At 33.7% G+C, this 19,981-nt stretch overlaps 2 protein-coding genes across 3 annotated transcripts in view; both read left to right on the top strand.

The window, feature by feature from the left end:
• LOC109843779 (transcription factor bHLH110-like) overlaps nt 1–4,705 on the top strand; it is a 7,314-nt gene extending 2,609 nt beyond the window's left edge. The window contains exons 3-4 of the mRNA XM_020412741.1: nt 3,786–3,845; nt 4,288–4,705. Coding sequence (XP_020268330.1) covers nt 3,786–3,845; nt 4,288–4,431 — 204 coding nt within the window. The 3' untranslated portion in view covers nt 4,432–4,705. The remainder of the gene's footprint in view (nt 1–3,785; nt 3,846–4,287) is intronic.
• LOC109828944 (bifunctional nuclease 1-like) lies at nt 7,329–18,316 on the top strand. Of its 2 annotated transcripts, XM_020395947.1 has the most exons (10): nt 7,329–7,447; nt 10,384–10,706; nt 11,222–11,392; nt 11,490–11,539; nt 11,664–11,720; nt 11,941–12,006; nt 12,082–12,156; nt 13,102–13,220; nt 16,607–16,698; nt 17,977–18,316. In XM_020395947.1, exons 2-10 carry the CDS (start codon nt 10,397–10,399, stop codon nt 18,030–18,032), a joined length of 996 nt encoding a protein of 331 aa, XP_020251536.1. In that variant the 5' UTR covers nt 7,329–7,447; nt 10,384–10,396; the 3' UTR covers nt 18,033–18,316. The 2 variants fall into 2 exon arrangements, with proteins under 2 accessions (XP_020251536.1, XP_020251537.1); XM_020395948.1 differs by lacking the exon at nt 7,329–7,447 and having other exon boundaries at nt 10,593–10,722.

Below are 19,981 nucleotides of genomic sequence, written 5' to 3'. Positions count from 1 at the left end.
AAAAAAAAAAACATGGACAAATTTTCAAAACCAACCTATTTGGACTTTTATTCCCAAAAAAAGACCCGTTTCACATTTATTTAGAGAAACCGACCTGGTTTCAGCCTCAGCGCTGAAACCAGGTCGGTTTTTTAAAAAAAACTCTCCGAAACTTCACGGGAGTTGAACTCTCGTGAAGTTTCGTAGTTCAAAAAACTTCACGGGAGTTCAACTCCCGTGAAGTTTCGGAGAGTTTTTTTCAAAAACCGACCTGGTTTCAGCGCTGAGGCTGAAACCAGGTCGGTTTCTCTAAATAAATGTGAAACGGGTCTTTTTTTGGGAATAAAAGTCCAAATAGGTTGGTTTTGAAAATTTGTCCATATTTGTGCAGCTCCTCTATGAATGTTGCCTTCGATTTTTTATAATAGGCTTGTGATTCACATGGCTCCATATGTACCCACTGAAAGATCCAAATTCTCCAACAACCTGTTTGGGGGCACGCGTAAGGGTGAAATTTAGGTATTTATGCAACAGTATTATTAATGCTAAACTAATTACAAATATTAATTATTCTCAAAGCTACATGTTTGTATCTAATATTAAATAGTGTTGCTTAGCTGTAGCTGGCGAAGTGTGTTGGGGTTTTGCATCAAGTAAGATAATCACACTATAGATCTCATACTGTATTTATACTATAAGAAAATCTAAAGTAGATCCCATAATTTATAAGGAAGGATTGAGAAGTTAGCCTTATGTTTTAAGCAAAAATTCTCAAGTTCGATAGACTGCTACATATGTTACAAATAAAGTACAGTAAAGTTGTTCAAACTACGCTTGTTTAAAATTAAAAATAGCTTGTCAACAATAACAACAAACTACGGAAGAGAACAAAATATAGTTTTACATGATTTTTCTCACTGAGCGTAAAGTCTAAACACGAAGGGGGGATTTTTTTTTAAAGGAAGATGATTGCCTTGGATCCCGTATTTGTTCTTAAGGGCCTTTTAGAGGATTATTATCTGTATAAGACTGCTATTGATTAGGATGGTTAAATTTGCATGGGCTAAGCTAATGTGGACATTATACGGGCTTGGCATTTGGGCATTTAAATATGGTCGCCCTTGCTCTTTGCTTCTTGTCATGGGAGGCCCATAAAATGGTAATAGTGATTTGGATCCAACGATGAAGCCCAACAGCATAAGAAAAAGGGTTTTTATATCAAAAATCTTTACTTTTCCCCAAATTGATACTTAGATCCAGATACGGCTCGGATATGATGCTTATCATATCTCCGCATACCCATCTTGGATACAGATACGGATACAGATATACCTCGGTAAAGAAAATTCATAACCATATCCGCTAAAATTGGATACAGTTACGGATATACATGCAGATATATAAGCGGATATGCATGCAGATATAAAATGGATATGAGAAAACTAGTTAGTATTGAGAAAAACATAGTTCATGTGATACAAAAAAATTCGTTAATATGTTTATTATAGCTGAAAAATTAAGAGTAGACATCTTGATCATCAAAATTAACCACAAATACATAATCTAAGAATCGAAACTATCGTAAGAGTATGACTAATATGTATTCGGATATTTCGGATACGGATACAGATATTTCACTACAAAACCATATCCGCATTCATATCATATCGGTTATAGATTTGAGTAACCATATCTGTATCCTAACGATACGATTACAAATATTTCCTCGGATACAGATACGGCTTAGCACCCCTACTTACCACCTTTAAAGTTTTTTCAGATATAAACCATCTTTACTTGCTAACATATTTGCAATATCACACCTAATCCAGTTGTCAACCTAAAAAATATGCGAAATCACCGTTTTACCCTCAGTATTTTCTTATTTTTTCATCTCCTTTCGCAAAAATCCTAACCGTAACCCTAACCCTAACCTCCTCATCCTTCTCTTCTCCCAGTCTTTCCTCCCCCTCTCTCTCGTCCTCCATCTTCCTCCCTGACGTCCTGCTCTCCCATTCCTTCCAAGTAGGAACTAGAATTAGGGTTAGGGTTAGGGTTTGGAGGAGGTGGCGGCTAGGGGTTAAGGTTATGGTTTTGCGTGAGGTTGCGGCCATGTGCTAAGGTTAGGGTTTGTAGAAGAGGAGGACGGAGGAGGCCAGGGTTAGGGTTAGGGGTTGGAAGGAATAAGATAGAGGTAATGAGAATATTTGACTTTTTGTGGGTGAATGGTAAAAAAAGGTGTGATATTCCAAATATGTTAGTAAGTAAAGATGATTTACATTAAAAAAACTTTAAAGGTGATAAGTATCAATTTGGATAAAAGTAAAGATGGTTTTGATGTAAAAACCTTAAGAAAAATTAAAATCTAGGAGTGGCTTCCTCTATTATATATATATATATATGGAGAGGTTCTAATAAAAACCTCCTTAGCCTAAAAACTAAAAACCAATATCATCCATTGGATCTAGATGAATCCAATGGATGGGAGTCAGTCAAACAGTCAACAGACACATGCATTAATTATCTCAACAAACACAAACCTGGATTCACCGCAGTGAATCTGGATTCACTGCAGTGAAAAACGTGTTCGTCACTGCAGTGAATCTGGATTCGCTGCAGTGAATCTGGATTCGCTGCAGTGAATCTGGATTCACTACAGTGAAAAACGTGTTCGTTGAGGTAATGAATCTGGATTCACTACAGTGAATATGGATTCACTGCAGTGAAGGACGTGTTCGTTGAGGTAATGAATCTGGAATCATTGTAGTGAATCTGGATTCACTACGTTGAGGTAATTAATGCATGTGTTTAATGAGGTAATTAATGCATGTGTCTGTTGACTGTTTGACTGAATCCTAGCCATTGGATGATATTGGTTTTTAGTTTTTAGGCTAAGGAGGTTTTTATTAGAACCTCTCCATATATATATATATATTCATCCTTCTTGTCTATAACTTCTAATAGTCATAAGAAAAAATATTTTCCCATGAAAAGAGCTACTTAGTTTCCCAACCTTTCCACGCAGTACTCAAACGGAACTCCTCAACTACCTTACTAATCTTAAGAAGCCTTTTCTTTTTGGGTAAATGAAAAACAAATCTCTTTTATGACTAATTAATTTCTTACAAAATTTAGCTGGTTAATACTTCTAAGTGCTGGCCTAATATATACTTTTTTCTTAATTTCAGTAGCAGTACTTGTCACACCTCAACTCATTTTAATACGCGCGAAGATAACCTGAAAGATGCCATCATTTTGGCAAGCCAAGCCTATATCCATGGCGACCTTGCTCCGGTCTGATCCGAGGAGGCCATGGAGGTCGATGAGAGGGATCGAGTCATTGAAGACCTCCACGTCGACAAGATTAGGGCGGTCCCACACGGGCTGGACATAACTGGCTTGGACTGAGTCACAAGTCTCCGACAAAAGGTCAGTGAGTAGAGGTTTTGTGAAAGTTGCCAAGGCCATGGATGATATAAATTAAAGAAGGATAAAGATGAAATGAATGTTATCCTCAGTTGTGGTTGTGTATGTGCTATTTATAGGAGTTTCTAATGGATTATTTATGAGGAAAACATGTACAAGTGGCAAATTATTGTAACAGGTGGCCTCCCATGAGAGATTGCCCCTTGCCGACTGAATGCAAGGGATATGTGCATCGACATTAGAATATCAAGGTATTGTGTTCACTTGCGTTGCTTGCAATAAACATGATGAATGATTGTTGAAATATATATAAATGAAACATTTTCAATTCTTTTAATGATTATATTCATGTTTCTTAATTCTGCTTTTCTTTCTTGCAGACACTAAGTGTGCCTTACATGAGATCTTCCAACAACAAGAAATCTAGAACATCACAAGGGGTATGTTATTTCCCACCAAATTTTTCCATAGTTTTTTTTTTTTTTTGGCTAATCATGATCGCAATACAAAATAAATATGAATCACTATTTTATTCTAAAAGGTGAGTATATATGTTATATTATGTTTTACTTCTTCTTTTTCTATTGCAAATATTAATGTTGATCTTACAATATTGTCATTTAATTTCGAAAAGAAAAAGAAAAATCAAGAACCTTAATCTTCTTACAGAAGAATATATGATGGACCTGTTTTAATTTCTATTAAAAGTGACGCCAAGTTGTTCATCATATACATTTGCACAAGTATTTAATGCATGTTGATCCATTCCACATGTACTCATCTCCATTGTTAAAGATAGAAAATGGATTAGTTTTCAAAGAGCAATGCATAAAATGAATTTCATGTCAATTTCTAAATTTTACATATTTTTTGCAAGATCAGGCTGAAGCAAGCAAAGAGAAAGATGAAGCCAAGCCAGACCTAAGGAGTAGAGGGCTTTGCCTCGTGCCACTGTCATGCACGTCCTACGTCACAAATGAGAATGGAGGTGTTTGGTCTCCTCCTAATTATCAGGGAGGTACTTGAAAACGCAGGATTACATAAAAATGTAGCAATTAGAACAAATTTGTAAATGCATGATTTAAATTTAATTACAAATCATGTTGTTGTCGATGGACCTTGAAAAAATTCAAGGGAATTTATAGGTTGGAGCAAATTTGGTCAGCTTGAGATTAAGTTCTAGGATCGAACAAGTTTGCTCCACTATGAGTGAATGATGTAAAAGTTTTATTCTCAGATGTAGTACTACTTATATCATTGCATTGCTTCAAAGGATAAATATAACAAAATGGTGCTTTTACATTTTTATGTGGAAATATCTGATACGAGAAGATTCAGGTGCGTTAAATGTTTAATGATGAGATGTTCAGACGGTTAAATCATCGAAAATTAATCATGTCTTGTGACTGAAAAGTCATAAAGCTATGTATTTTTTGTATTCACCAAACTTTAGGATAAGTTCAGAGCATCAAAGAATTTCTTGCTAGGCCTTAATTGTAATCTTAATCAACACCAAAAAGATTAAATAATTTTGCCGCCAAGGAGCTTTCCAAAAAAATTTAATAATAAAACGTTTATGAAATTTATCGCATTAGGCGAACCAAATATGGGACAAATGGGCCAGGAAACTATGAGCCCATTATATGCTTTCATTAAAGCCATGTGCATCCATTCGGGTACGGCATAGTGAACAGAAGTGTTAGTTTGATCAGCCCAAGTATCCAAGCCACGTCCTAATTAAGCGCACCTTATCCTTCGCAGTTTTATAGACAAATTTGTTGACGAGGTTTTTCTTAAAACCTTTTAAATTAGTACTTTGTAAGAAAATTCGTAACTTTAACATCCCAAAAAAACCATAGCTACATATGATTTGCTTGGAAGAAATATTCTCCTAGATAAAAACATACAAGAAGTAAATAGATCGCAACATGTGTTTAGTGAATATTTGAAAGTTGATGATTTTATTTATATAATATTTAAATAGCATTAAAATAATATTAATGATAGCACTGATATCATATTTCAGTATATCATATTTCAGTAATATATGCTCGCATATTGTACTAATTTAGAATCGAGAAAATAAATTCTTTATGTCTTGTGGTGGAAATGAGATAGTATTATTTCTTCGTATTTCTTAATTTTTCATTCACATTTTCTCTTTAATTTTTATAACCTAGCTTGGAATCAAATTCAAGAATCATATTGAAGCCTCTCAACCATCTGAGTTAACCGCCGGTTGATTTACTGACAAGTTATCTATTAAGCAAATAATGTTGTTAGAAAAATATCCAGACGAATAATAAAAGAGAAATCTCCATAAATTTTTTTTTTTTTAAATTAGAAAGGAAAAAGCTGTCTCCCTTATCCATTTCCACGTGTCGCTCATTCCTTTCCTCTAGATATTTATCTTGTTCCTTGGATTGGGTAACCGGCAACTCTCTTGGCTGATAGCATTACCGGCGATACCCGGTCACCCCAACAAGAATCTAGCGTCAGCAGGGAAAGACGACACTACCATTATAAGGTCCCTCGTCTTCTGCACAATAATCGGGAATGATTCAGCCAGGGTTAAAGGGTAAAATTATATTTTCGTAGAAACGACAGCCTGCAAGTGAAGCAAAGCTCTATTATTTGATTCCTAAAGATACCCCTGGCAAATGTCCAAATGCAGTTGAAGCCCCCACTTGCAAGTCGTAAGTTACATTTATACCCACATTTGCAATGTCCACGATAGCATTATCAAAGTTTCTTGCAGATTTCTCCAAGCGTTATTTTAAGTAACTTACTTGCCAAGCTTTTGCTACGGCATTCTCCGAGACCCTTTTCGTTGGCCTTTCCAAATTGATGAGTTCTTTTACGTCTCTTGGTGCAAAGGTTTCTTTTTTAATAATGTTGAGCATAAGCTTTGAAATTGTGAGATATAGAATGGAAAAGCGTTATAGGACGCCTGAAAGAGACCAAATATATTTTATATATCAAAATGTTAAGCAACCAAAAAGTAATATGCAAGGAAAATGAGTTTAGAAAAAAAAAAATGAGAATGTAGCAATAGTTATTTCGATCGAAGTATATATTTCTTTTGAAAAATATATTCCCCTCCCCTAATACCCTAATACTAGGGATGAGCAAGTGATTAGTTTGGTCGATTTTGCCTTTTGTTTGTCAAATCGAACCGAACTGAACCAGATTCTAAACTGAACCAAACCAAAGCAAGTTGGTTTGGTACGATTTGTCCAGTTTGGATGTCAACTTAGATTTGTCCAGTTTGGATGTCAACTTAGAAAATTTTAGTTAAAAGACTACACTTTTACTCATTCTAATCTTTCTTTTATCTGATATCCCAAGTTGAAGAGCAAATTTATCAAATCAACTATTTTAAAAACAAAAATCAAAGATTTATCAATTAAGATGCATAACAATATTGATATAATTTATCTGTTCATCTAGAAAGAGAGTGAGTTTTTAGACATTTACGTTGAGAGCGATCAGTTCAACTATCTAAAACCAAACCAAATATAAAACAATAAAAGGAAAAGGAAAAAAAATCAAACCTAAACAAATCGTCAAAGTTTGATCAGTTCACACCAAATAATGTTCACAACTACCTATCATTTCAAGTTTTTTATGTTATGCATCTGTATCTTTCCATCATTTTTCAATAAGAAATTCAACAATTGTCTAGTTGATATGCACTCCGCCTTATCTCTCTCATCTTCTCTTGTACTGCACTGATATCAAATATATAATCTCGTGTACTGCACTGATATCAAAATATATTCTTGCGAAACCTTAAAACGATCCATCCGTTGCAAAATTCCTAATGTTGGGTTTTCTTTGCAAAAAAAGCAAGGAGGGCATAAAAGTAAAAGCACCTCACGAGCACCAATAATAATTCTAATCTTTTCAATTATCCACTCTACTACACTCCACCGCTTTCCCCTGCCTTCTATTTGAATCTCTCTCTCTAAAATTTTTAGGTTGGGTTCTGCCCCAAATTCCTTTGATTTTATTAAGATCGGGCAACTGAAATCGAATTCAGGTATCGAGATCACACTCTATTTTATGCGATTTCATTTTGTTAATTATATTTCGAGGCGGTCGATGATTGATCGTAGAAAAGGTTCCGATCGTGCTGAAAATTTGTCGCCGGATCTCTAATTTTTCGAATCTATTTTTCAATATAGTTTTTGCACACCGAATTTTGTAAATATTGCAGCTTTAGGGGATCTTTTTTGTTTCGTCGTCAAATCTTATTTTGATTGTCGAATATAATTTATGTCTCCAATGATTTTGTTATTAAATAGGGTCATCTATAGTAATATGTTGTTTTTAGCGTTTTACTAGTTCTTTTGCACGTGCAATGCATAGGAATGAAATAGAAGTTAAGGAAATTGCCGTAGTCTTGCTTTATGAACTTATAATTGGACGGCTAAGTAGGTACCTAGATGTGCAAGTTGTAACTTTTTTAGTGAAACAGAAAAATGAATTCTAATTGCACACCTATAAAAGTATGCACTATCTATACCTATATTTATATTAATGGATGGGTGATGGACAAATCATCCTTTTCAATTTTTGAAAAAGGGTGAAATTGTAGTTTTATAACGGATAATTGTTTCTCTTTTCCATTTTCCCTCTCTTAGAACATTCTATGTAGTTTAACAAAGAATTATGTGTTTCTCTTTTCTATCCCCTTTCTTTCTAGAACATTCTATGCCACTGAAATGTCATGAAATGAAAATGGAGCCTATATATAGAGAGTAATGATATTGTGAGATGGTGAGCTCAAATCTTATCGTGAGCTAGACTAATCAACTCATCAAATTCATGATCGGCACCACACATCTCGTTCAACATGTCATCAAATGTATTTGGTAAAATTTCTACATAATTTAGTGTCTTCTAGAATACGAATCAAACTAGTTGATATGTTGATTTTTCAGGCCCCTTTATAGCCATCCCTTCTACACATAGCCCCTTCTACACATAGCTAAAACAATGATTTAAAATTTTAAAACAATATAATTTTTTCCTACATATAGATCAAGGTGAGTGCAAATCACGATGGGCGGTGCTGATCATCGTTTCGAGTAGCCTATTGGGCTAGCTCACAATGAGAATCTAAGCTCACCATCTCATTTTATCATTTTTCTATATATATATATATATATATAATATATATATACATATCTACATATATATATGTACATATATATACATATATACATATATATGTATGTATACATATATATGTATGTATACATATATATGTATGTATACATATATATGTATATATATAGAGAGATTAATGGGTATCCTTGTCATAGGAGGAGATTTTCCTCCTTGTCGTCTATGTGGCATAATCCCCACCATCCTCATAAAGTAGACACAAATCCCCACCAACTCACACTCTCTCTCCTACTTTATGAGGATGGTGGGGATTGTGCCACATAGGCGTCAAGGAGAAAATCCCCTCCTATGACAAGGATACCCATTAATCTCATATATATATATATATATATATTATATATATATATATATATATATATTATATATATATATAATATATATAATATATTTTATATATATATATATATACAGAGCGAGCAGAGAGAGATTAATGGGTGCTCGTCATGTCAAGGAGGGTTTCCTCCTTGAAAATGATGTGGCCCACAATCCCCACCAGTGTGAATATAAAGTAGGGCAGAGAGAGAATTATTCACAATGGTGGGATTGTGCCACATCATTTTCAGAAGGAAATCTCCTCCTATGACAAGCATACCCATTATTCTAATATATATTATATATAGATGATATTATTATCAATATATATATATTAATTAATATAATATATAATATCTAATATAAAATACATACATTATATAATGACGATGAGATGATTAGTGGAGGATTTCAAGTTCAAGTAATGAAGATAAAATCTTGCAAAAAATTTAGTTGATCCTCAGTCCTCACTATTTCCTCCAACTATAAAATATACATTCTAAATAAAATGTAAGTAATATATTTTCATATCACATGCATTTGCTTGTGGCAGATTTCTAGTAATAGTAAAGATATTAGTTAAAGATCATCGTTGTATTTAGTGTGGATGGATATAACATCACTGCTAAAGATACTGAAGTTGTTAATATTTGAATTAGCCAATAAATTCTGGTATAGATTTGTGCTTCATATTTGGGGAGATAACTATTTGATTTTCATATGCTTCCTTGTTAATTAGGGACACGTTAGATGATATGTTAATTGTCTCTTGATTGCAAGCTTTGAAGAATTGGTTGATTTCAAAATGTAATGGTGGATGATATCAGATATTAAAACATGTTAGCCCTGTCTGTTCGATAGGATACTGTCGATGTTACTTATAATAACTAATATATGTCAATATTGAGTAGTAATGACTACAACTTGTACAAAAGGAGGTTTGAGATCTGAGATATAAAAAGGTTATTTAATAGTGGTATATTTGGAAAATAAAAAGAAATCAACAAATATGAAACTTCTGACTAGACGAGTTATTCCATGGACCGTATGTTTACATCTGATATCCAAAGGTGGTTTACAATCGAGACTGATGCAGGGATTTTATATTTTAAAGCTTGGTCGATTGTTTCCGCTGTTTGTATCTTCAGCAGTGAACTAGCCTGATTAGTGATTTCAATCTCCTAATCGTCTTTCATGTTTAGTTTGTCCTGTCACACACATGTTTCATTAAAGAACAGGTAATAAAATAGACACAAAAGCACAATGATAGTCTATGAACACTGTAAAGTTTTTAACGGGAATAATGCTCGTTCCTAACTCAAAACATACATTAAAAAACGTGACCTTCAGGTGCCAAGAATATATGTTTAGTTATTTTTAAATGCCTCTATTTAAATTTTTTTTTTCTTTTCGCTAGAGCATATTTTTGGTTCTCTATTAATTATAAGTTTATAACTCCTTTCATTTGCCTAGGCGAAAAGACTCTATGGGAACTCTACCGGGACCAGTAATTTGCCGTCCTGCTGTTCATGTAAGGCATGGAAGAGTCCACTATCCACTTATAAACTCTTCTTCTTTAACAACCAAAGGAGGGTTTCTTAAAAGTGGTTTTTGGGGTTCTAGAAAGAAGTATGGGTGCATGATCAGAGTGGGCTTTCAATTCTCAAAGCAACATGAGAGGAAAAAAGGATTAATACGCTGCACTTTTAGTTCTTCTTCTGATGGTAATGGAAGCATGGCTGAGAACTTCAGTGAGAGTGATGGAGATTACGTGAATTCAAGTGTGATTGAAGCTGGTATGATGCTTTATATGTAAGCATATTTTATATTACTTGATTTTGGTTGCCAGATAAACTTTGCGTGCCTTAAAAATGTCTCGATTTTCTCTGTGGTCTGAGATGTATTGCGAGTTATGATTAAATATTTTGCAGTTTTTTTTAAAGAAACTGTTTACTGAAACGTTCAAACTAGTTTTCTATGTTAAGAATAGATTTCCATGTTCCTCTAATTGTCTATAGTGCTCTGAGGTTGAAATATTGGGGCAATCATGTTTGGTGTAATGTTGTCATTTTTCCACAGTCGTGATCTCCACTAGTCATTTTAGAAGTTGCCAGCTTTAAATATTGTGTGTTATCTGATTCTATCGCTACTATTATTCTGCTTTTGCCAGTGTCTAAAACTTGTGCTGTTTTCAGTCGCCTTCACATGAATCTGTTTCCTCCAAAATTCACACTTTGACTAGTTTGACATAGCTCTTGATCAGTCTTACACACATACAACCCACATAACGTTTTCTTTCATTATTTGGCAGTGGAGGTGAAAAGTGGTTCAGATGGTTTCTTGATAAAAATGCGTGACGGCAGACATTTAAGATGTGTTCACAACAACCCCCATGGTGGACCCTTGCCAGATTATGCTCCTCATCCTGCTATTGTATTGAAGATGGAAGATGGCAGTGATCTTCTTCTTCCTATTATTGTCTGTACGTAGATGATATTTTTAAAAAAGAAAAAGAAAAAGAAAACTGTGTTTGAAGTTTCTTTCTGTTAATGATTTTCTATTTCTTCCTTTTTTCCTAGTGGAGATGCCAAGCATTTTGCTTATGGCTGCAGTTCGGAATGTTCAAATTGTAAGTTTTCTCTCGCCCTATGATTTTTTCCCTCCCTTTTCCTGTGAAATCTTTGTTTAGATAACATAACTTGCTTTAGCGCTTGCTCTTTGAAAGCTAGTGTGCCATTTTTTTCTCCCTGCAGGCTAGGCCAACAATATATCAAGTTGTAAAAGAGATGGTTGATAAAATGGGTTATCAGGTGAGGATGAGTTTAGCCAATAGAAATTTTATTTGTGCATACATTGTCATGATGATTTCTTGGGAAATAATCTGCAAAAGGTATTGGCAAGTTGACAATACCAGAGGAGGCAATGGAGTTACTCCTAAATTGCTTATTAATAAAGCTCATCTGGAATTATATCTCATGAAATTGGGATTTTTTAAAAAACCTTACCCCAGATGGGCCTTTTCCGTTCTAGGTGCAACTTGTTCGGGTCACCAAAAGAGTACATGAGGCATATTTCGCTCAGCTGTACCTTATCAAGGTAATCTTAACCTCTTCAAATTGTGTTAGCTGAACATATTTGAGGTAAATATTAAGACAAGGCTATTACATGCAGGCTGGAAATGAGAAAGAAAGTATTAGCTTTGATCTCAGACCTTCAGATGCAATTAATATGGCTGTGAGGTGCAATGTATGGTTCTTTTTCCTTTTTCTTTTTTTTTGGGTTAATTGTGGTGTTACCCCATGAATTAACTAGCACATAAAAATCAGGACAAGTCATCCCAGTTATGTCTGATAGATGCTTAATTGTTGACTACCGTGTGTACACAAGCTTGATGGTTGTTTACTATTATTTTACATTAAATAAACTGAATTTTCCCATGGGACCTGTTTATGAGTGCATACTTGCTTAATTAGCATAATGATGATCAATGTCTCATATGACCTTGATATAGGACAACTTGCTCTGACCAAATTGTGATTCAGAGAAAATGATTTGGAGAACATTCAAGATTTGCTTTTCTAAGACAATCAACTACAGTTTTTTTTTGGTGTATCTTACTCATGTAACATATGAGGATCCATGCCTGAGATTCTAGTTTTGGTACAGATCTTAATATGAGCTTAGCAATTTCACCTGAGTTAGTTAATATATTGATAAAAGGAAGCATAAAAGTTAAAAGAAAGAGGCAGAGAAAAATAGTGTCCTCAAACACGGGCTTTTGAGCAACCTATGTCATTTTTTATCTTTGTAAAAGTAATATAGCTATGTAGAGAATGGTTATGTGAAACTAGTCTCTATGAGGTTATATAAAATTTATCGTAATATGATCACTAAATCTACTGGTAAGTCATGACATTACATTAACTAAGATGAATGTAAAGCTTCCATTGTCATCTGAAGGACTATGGGAATTAGAAACCAAGAAACAGAAGAACTTGCTTTTGCTGAAATGAACTAGTATACATCACAGGCTCAGTCAAAGCTCGCATGGCATCTACATTGATGTACACAGAAGTGTGAAGTGATTGGAGTAAATTATGTGAAATGTAGCAACATTTACTGCCTTTCATGAGCATCTAAATCTATTTTGTTCTATTTGTTATGCCTTCTAACATCTTTTATATTGGACAGGTGCCTATACAAGTGAACAAGCATCTTGCATATAGCGACGGAATGAAGGTCGTTGAACCTAGCAAGGTGGCAGTGCATGCCCCTTTATCTGATGGATTACTATTCACGGAACTTGACAGGTCAAAATTTTATTTTCTTATCACAATTGAAAGTTTACATTATAATTTTATTCATATATGTGGTTAGCTATGTTACCTGGGCACTTCGAATCTGAAGCTGTACCTGCACCCATACTCAAAACTCCTTGTCACTCCTTGCATAAATGCATACATTTATTCAGACATATACTTAGTTATACAATACGCATTTTAATTTGAATCACTAGTCATACATTTTTTTTGGACATATATCCCACACTTCACACCCACTTTTTGAATTCGTTGGACATAGGTCAGGCTCCGAATAATGATTTTCAAGGGTCGTTTGGATGTCTTGTTTAAAAACTAGTTATTTTCCAATTTATAATCCGCATAATAATAGAACATAAACAACATCAAAGCTTTTATCCCAAATCTTTGCGGTCGGTTGCATGAATCCTATTTTTCCATTCCATTCTATTATGGTACATCTCCTCCGTTAAGTTAGTCATATCCTTCTTAATTGTTTTCAACCAAATTTTTTAGGTCTGTCTCTAGATCTCCCTGCCCCATTAACTATAATAGTATCATTTTTTCTAACCGATGCACTAAGATGTCTCTGTTGTACTCATGGTTTTAAATATCGGCCGATAATCCGATATTATCGCCGAGTTATCGGATTTGGGAGCTTTCCGCTAGGATAAGTAGGATTTTTAATCGGTTATCGTTTTTTAAAGTTTATCAGCAAGTTTTCGGCGATAAAGGCACTTATCGGCCGGTAAGTAGGCGCTAAATATCGGTTTTATCGGCCGATAAGTAGGATTTGGGAGCTTTTACTTTCTTTTGAATTTGCTCTTTGAATGTTTACAAATTATGAGATATTTGTTGCTTTTGGAACTTGGTTGATTGGTAATTAGCTAATGTTTGTTTATGGATATTGATAATGGCTCATAACTACTAAATATCAATTTAGTAAGTTAGTTTATGAATCTCATGATTAAACAATAATTATGTAGATGCGTAGATGGTTCTTCATTCTTGATGTTATCTTATTATTTGCTTGTTTATTATTTTATTTTAACTAGCATTATATTTTTTTTCAAGCTTATGTTTATTTATTATTTGCTAGTATATTACTCCGATAAATACTACTTATCCCCGACATATCCCCGATTTCCGCTATCTGATAAGGATTTTGACCGTCTGATAAATCCCTAATAACCGACATTTAAAACCTTGGTTGTACTGACCAAACTTCTAATTTACTATGGATGCACTTATTTTTTATCCTATTTTTTGGTGTATACCCACAAGACCATTACAACATTTTCATTTCTGTTGTACTCATTTTTTGCACATGTTTTTTAATTACTCAACACTTTGACTCATAAATAGAGGTGTTAAACCATATATGTATCTGATAAAATATCTGTAATTGTATTCGTTAGGATACGGATATGGTTACTCAAATCTATAATAGACAGTATATGGTTATGGACATGGTTTTGTAGTGACATATCCGGTTTTGTAGTGAAATATCCGGATTCCTATCCGAAATATCTGAAAACATATTAATCATACTGCTACGATAGTTTTAATCCTTAGATTATAGATTTGAGGTTAATTTTGATGATCAAGATGTTTAATCTTAGCTTTACAAATATAATGAACATATTAATGAACTCTTTTGTATCACATGAACAATATATTTTTAATACTATCTAGTTTTCTCATATCCGTTTTATCCGCATGTATATCTGTTTATATATCCGTATGTATATCCCTATCCGTATCTGATTTTAGCAGACATGGATATGAATTTTTCTTACCGAGGTATATTTGTATCCGTATCCGAGATGTGTAAGTGGATATTGATATGGTAAGTATCATATCCGAGTTTCGTCGAAGCTGGACCGAATGCACACCTGGCCATAAAGCATTGTTGGTCTTATAGTCGTCCTATGGAATTCGATCACATAATATTCCCGAAGCACTCCTCCATTTCAACCATCCTAATTTGATTCGATGATCAACATCATCCATAATCTTGCCATCATGTCGAATGATTTATCCTAAATAGCGAAATAATTATTTTTAGATATTTCTTAACCATCAATATGTAGTATGGGCTCTTTTCTTTTTTAGTTTCACTAAAAATGTACTCCATATATTATGTTTTTATTCTACTAATTCTAAAACCTTTAGATTCAAGAGCTTGTCTCCACCTTGCTACTTTAGAAATTATACATCTTATTCACTATGGCATTTCATCCTGAATGTGCGTAGTAAGTTGGTCAATAACTAATGCGAAAAGATAAGAACTTAACGATGATCTTTGGTGTAAACCTATAGTAATAGGAATCGGTTTAGTTTCTCCTTCATTAATTCTTCCTATAGTTGTTACTCTATCATACATATTTTTAATCATATCAATATCAATATATATACTAGATACATGTTTCTTTTCTAAAACCCATCACATTACCTCTCTAGGCATTATATCATAAGTTTTTTCTAGATCTATGAAAATCATATATAGATCCTTTCTCCTCTCTATCTCTCTCCTTTACTGTCTCAAAATATATATAGGTTCAATAGTTGGCCTCACAGGCATAAAACCAAATTGATTTTCATATATACTTGTCTTCGTTTTTAGTCTTTGCGCAGTTACTCTCTCTCAAAGTCTCAAAATATGACTCATGAGTTTTATACCACAATAATTTGAACAACTTTATATATCTCTTTTATTCTTGTATATTGATATTAAAGTATTAATCCTCCACTCATTGGGCATCATCTTTATCTCGATAATCTTATTAAATAATTTAGTTAATCATCCTAAACTTATATCTCCCAAGACATTTCCAAACTTCAATAGGGATATCGTCCGGTCCTACGGCTCTTCCACTTTTTATTTTCTTTAGAGCATCTTTAACCTCATTAATCCTAATTTTTCCAACAATATTTGTAGTTTCTATTATTCATTATATGGTCAAGTTCTTTATATTGCTCACTTGTTTGATTATTATAAACATTCTTTTTAGCATCTTTAACCTCACTAATTCTAATTTTTTGACATAATAAAAGAAAAAGAAAAATGTTATAGGACATTTATTTATCATCATTGTTTTCATATAAATTATTAATTCAAATGTATAATCTATGTCTATATAAATATTTATATAGCCGTGTACCTGTACCTTACCTTTTACAAATTTGTTTTGTCCCGTACCAACAACTGTACCCGTACCCATACCCATGCAACATAGGTGGTTAGAGATTATGCTGTTTGCATGTCCATCACCTGATTCCATTGTCTATGTCTCATAAAGTCATTTTTGACTGCAATGAGTTATTTATTTTCCCAAAAGCCCTGGGGCTAAACGTTCATCACCTGCTATTCTAATGTAAGCCCCTTGCTTCAACAGACCTGATGGCCAACCTTGCTTGGAAACCAAAGAATTTGACCTAGTTCGGAACATGCTGATTGCTGCTGTTGAAGAAAGATACAGAGATGCTGGTATGATATATCTTTTATTTGCTCCTTAATTTCATGTAAAATGAGTAAATACCTTCAGTTTTAAAATTAGAATAAGTAGGTGTAGGTGCAGAGAATATTTCATTTTTTGTCATTAGCAGTAATTTGGTTGATATTTTTTGTTGAACCTTGTCTTTAGAAATATCCTGATTAGGGAATAACATTTGAAAATAGTTTCCTCTTGTATGATGTTAAATCATGCGAAATATACTTTGCATGGAATCACTTTTTTTATTGTGTTGTTTCCGGCTTTTTGTTGTTTGCATTGCACAGCTAATTTCCATGCATGTGCAACTCTAATTGAGCAGAGATTGTTTGGACTGGGCTACATGAACCTTTTTCTCCCTTCAGCTCTATTTTAGATCCTCAAGCAATTTTTTCCCTGACTGGTGACCTGTGTGAATCCTTTTCTCCCTTCAACTATATCAAGGGGTATCTCTTCTGTGGAACTAGCTATAGTCCTTTATTTGTATGATTTGTAGTGCACTAGTGCCAGCTCCACTTTCCACTATTACTCTAGTTTATCTTGACCTGGTCCTTGGTGCCCCTTGTCAATGTGCGAACAATCCCTAATGGTTCTTGCTCACCTTATTCTTAGTTGAAGCTACTTGTTTCCCACTATATGCTTTATTCCTTAAACTATGTATTAGTCACTTCTAGTTCCCACTATATAGTTTATTGCTTAAACTATGTTTTAGTTCGTTCGCATTAATTCATCTCACTTTGCCAATATTCGTTTCTAGGTGTTGCTTCTTGATTATTCAGCATGTGAATGCTAATGCATTGTAGAGTTTTAACTGAAAAAAAATCCGTAAAAGTTTGGAGGTAACAGCAGCCAGTTTCGTAGGAATTTTGGTGGAAATTGCATCTAGCTCTCTGTAATTTAGGGAGTTCCAGGGCATGCATTTTGTCTTGGATGTTCTGATGAAATGCCTATATATGAACTGGATGTGATACAGGTCTGATGACCTGCATCTTCAGTGAGCAACTTATTAAGAGTCATCTCCTATCTCCCTGAACACAGGAGATCCGAATTAAATTCTATAACTTTTTTTTTACTATTTACCTATCTGCAGAATTAATGCTAGCTAGGCTATAAATTTTATACTGCTGTAATGGTATAGGGCACACAACTATATGGGGCCTTTCTGCGTGAGCTTCTATCAGGGATCATGGATCTCTAAAGATCTTTCATATTTGTGTGCTTTACTTATATCTAATAGAAGGCTCTTAACTTTCTTGGCGTTTGTATTTGTTTAGCACAATGGAAAGACAAGCTTATGCAACTCCGGGCCAAGAGAAGGAACTGGGCGTGACAATGTATCAGCTCCTCTGTTCAAAGGACCTGCAGTGTTCATCTCTGTTGCACATAAAACTGCTACATTGAAGCGGCTTCAATCCAGAACATGTACATATTAAGCTACTGTTGAAAAGCTAAACATTCATCTTTTTTCTTGCAGCGGTCAGTAAATATGTATAAGGCTACTATATATAAAAATGTCTGTGTAAGTATCTGTCTGTATATATAGTTCTCTATATAAATAACTTATAGTGTTGTGGAAACTTGTGTAATATATCATTTAGGTCTTCATTTTGCGTAGACTGTATCTTGAAAGCTTTTATGTCTATTTATTTACCACTTGGTTTAGTTAATTAACATTTCTTTTGTTTATTCAATATGAGCAAGATTCAGGCCTTAGGATTCTTTGAACATGATCGTGGTGAAATTAACTTTTCAGATTCATTTATTGCACATCTCTGAATTCATTCCTGGTATGAACAGAAACTTGCCTGTAAAGGGAAAATTAGGCATGCGCACATCAATGCATATATGTATGCTATGAGTTATACATGCACCATGCTTGGAACATGATCATGATGCCATGCTTGACTATATCTTTACGGATTCATTGACAGACGTACATGCCTTAGGGCACGTTTGGATAATGGAAGTATTGGAAGTAAAAAGTAGGTTATAGAAGTAATTTTCAAAACTATGAAGTATGAAGTAATGGAAATAGTATTTTTTTCATATATTTTTAAAAGTAATGGAAGTAGTTCTTCCTCTTCATTTACTTTTTTTGTTTGGATAACATTTGTAAATATTATTAGGAAGTAATTAATACATGTTGTTTCCACAATTTTAGAGTCATGTCACGCTCTTTAATTTGATCTAGCACGTTACAACCAGTTTCATGCCGCTATAACCCCTCGCCACTTGAGAGCAAGAAGAATCCTTCAATCACATGGCTTCAAAATAATTGTTTACCTCTCGTCTACGATGAGACTCCGGATGATCATAAATTCCTTTGAATCTTCAATTTTCCTCCTCTCTCGCTCCTTTGATCGAAACATCAACGTGTTAGACAAAGAATTAATAGACAAACTGTTCTCTTCATCCTAAAGAAAAGCTGACCGACAACTATCACAAATTACTACAAAATAATTGTTAAAATTAAGAGCAATTTTATCAAGTTGTTAGAAATAACTAATAAATGAAATATTAATAAAAAAATTATTTATTTCCTAATTAACATGCATTTCAACTACTTCCAAGCTACTTCTGAGTATTGAGGATTGGAAAAATATTTTGAAAATAATGATGACACGTAGGCGCCACATTAACATTTAAGAAAGTATTAGAAGTAAGTTTTTCAAAGAACCAAACATATTTTTTTGCTTGGAAGTAGCAGAAGTAACATCTACTTCTTTTACTTCAGCTATTTCATAATTATTTTCATGCAAACAAACATACCCTTAGTCCTTAAACATGCATATAACGCATGCATTTCTTCCAAGAGTGTTTTGCTTGTAATTCTTAACTGCGAACAGACTTCTTGTTGCATCATTTAATTGCAAAAGAAACCCCCTGTAGCTATTTGTTGCAAACAGATCCATGTAGTTTTACTTGTGAATAGATTCCTTCCAAGTGTAATTACGTCCCCTAGTAAACTTTTTTGAATCCTTTAAAAGTATATAAAAAAAGTAGCAATGGTTGTCTATCCTCACCAATTGAACAAGAGGGGGTCTATCCAACTCCATAAACATCTTTGACGATTTTAAGAGTGAAAAAAAATATTTTTTTAAAAAAAGACAAACTCACTCATGGGAGTTTATTATTCGCAACAAGTAGAATCACAAGGGGTCTATTCACAACAAATAGAAGTACATGTCTTTTTTTTTTTTTTTTTTTTTTTTTTTTTTATTTGGTTCATTCATATGATAGAATATGGGACTTAAATCTTTTCTAAGACTTTTCTAGATA

This window comes from Asparagus officinalis, chromosome 1 (assembly GCF_001876935.1).
Source record: "Asparagus officinalis chromosome 1, Aspof.V1, whole genome shotgun sequence".
Lineage (NCBI taxonomy): Eukaryota > Viridiplantae > Streptophyta > Magnoliopsida > Asparagales > Asparagaceae > Asparagus > Asparagus officinalis.
Note: the sequence above shows the minus strand (reverse complement) of the source record. Positions and strands in the feature narration are given on the sequence as shown.

Bases quoted from the DNA above. Each gene is read 5' to 3' on its own strand.
- LOC109828944 (XM_020395947.1), top strand. From the start codon at position 10,397: ATGGGAACTCTACCGGGACCAGTAATTTGCCGTCCTGCTGTTCATGTA. The intron at 11,393-11,489 runs GTACGTAGATGA...CTTTTTTCCTAG, and splicing joins TCTTCTTCCTATTATTGTCT to TGGAGATGCCAAGCATTTTG. The intron at 12,157-13,101 runs GTATGGTTCTTT...TATATTGGACAG, and splicing joins ATATGGCTGTGAGGTGCAAT to GTGCCTATACAAGTGAACAA.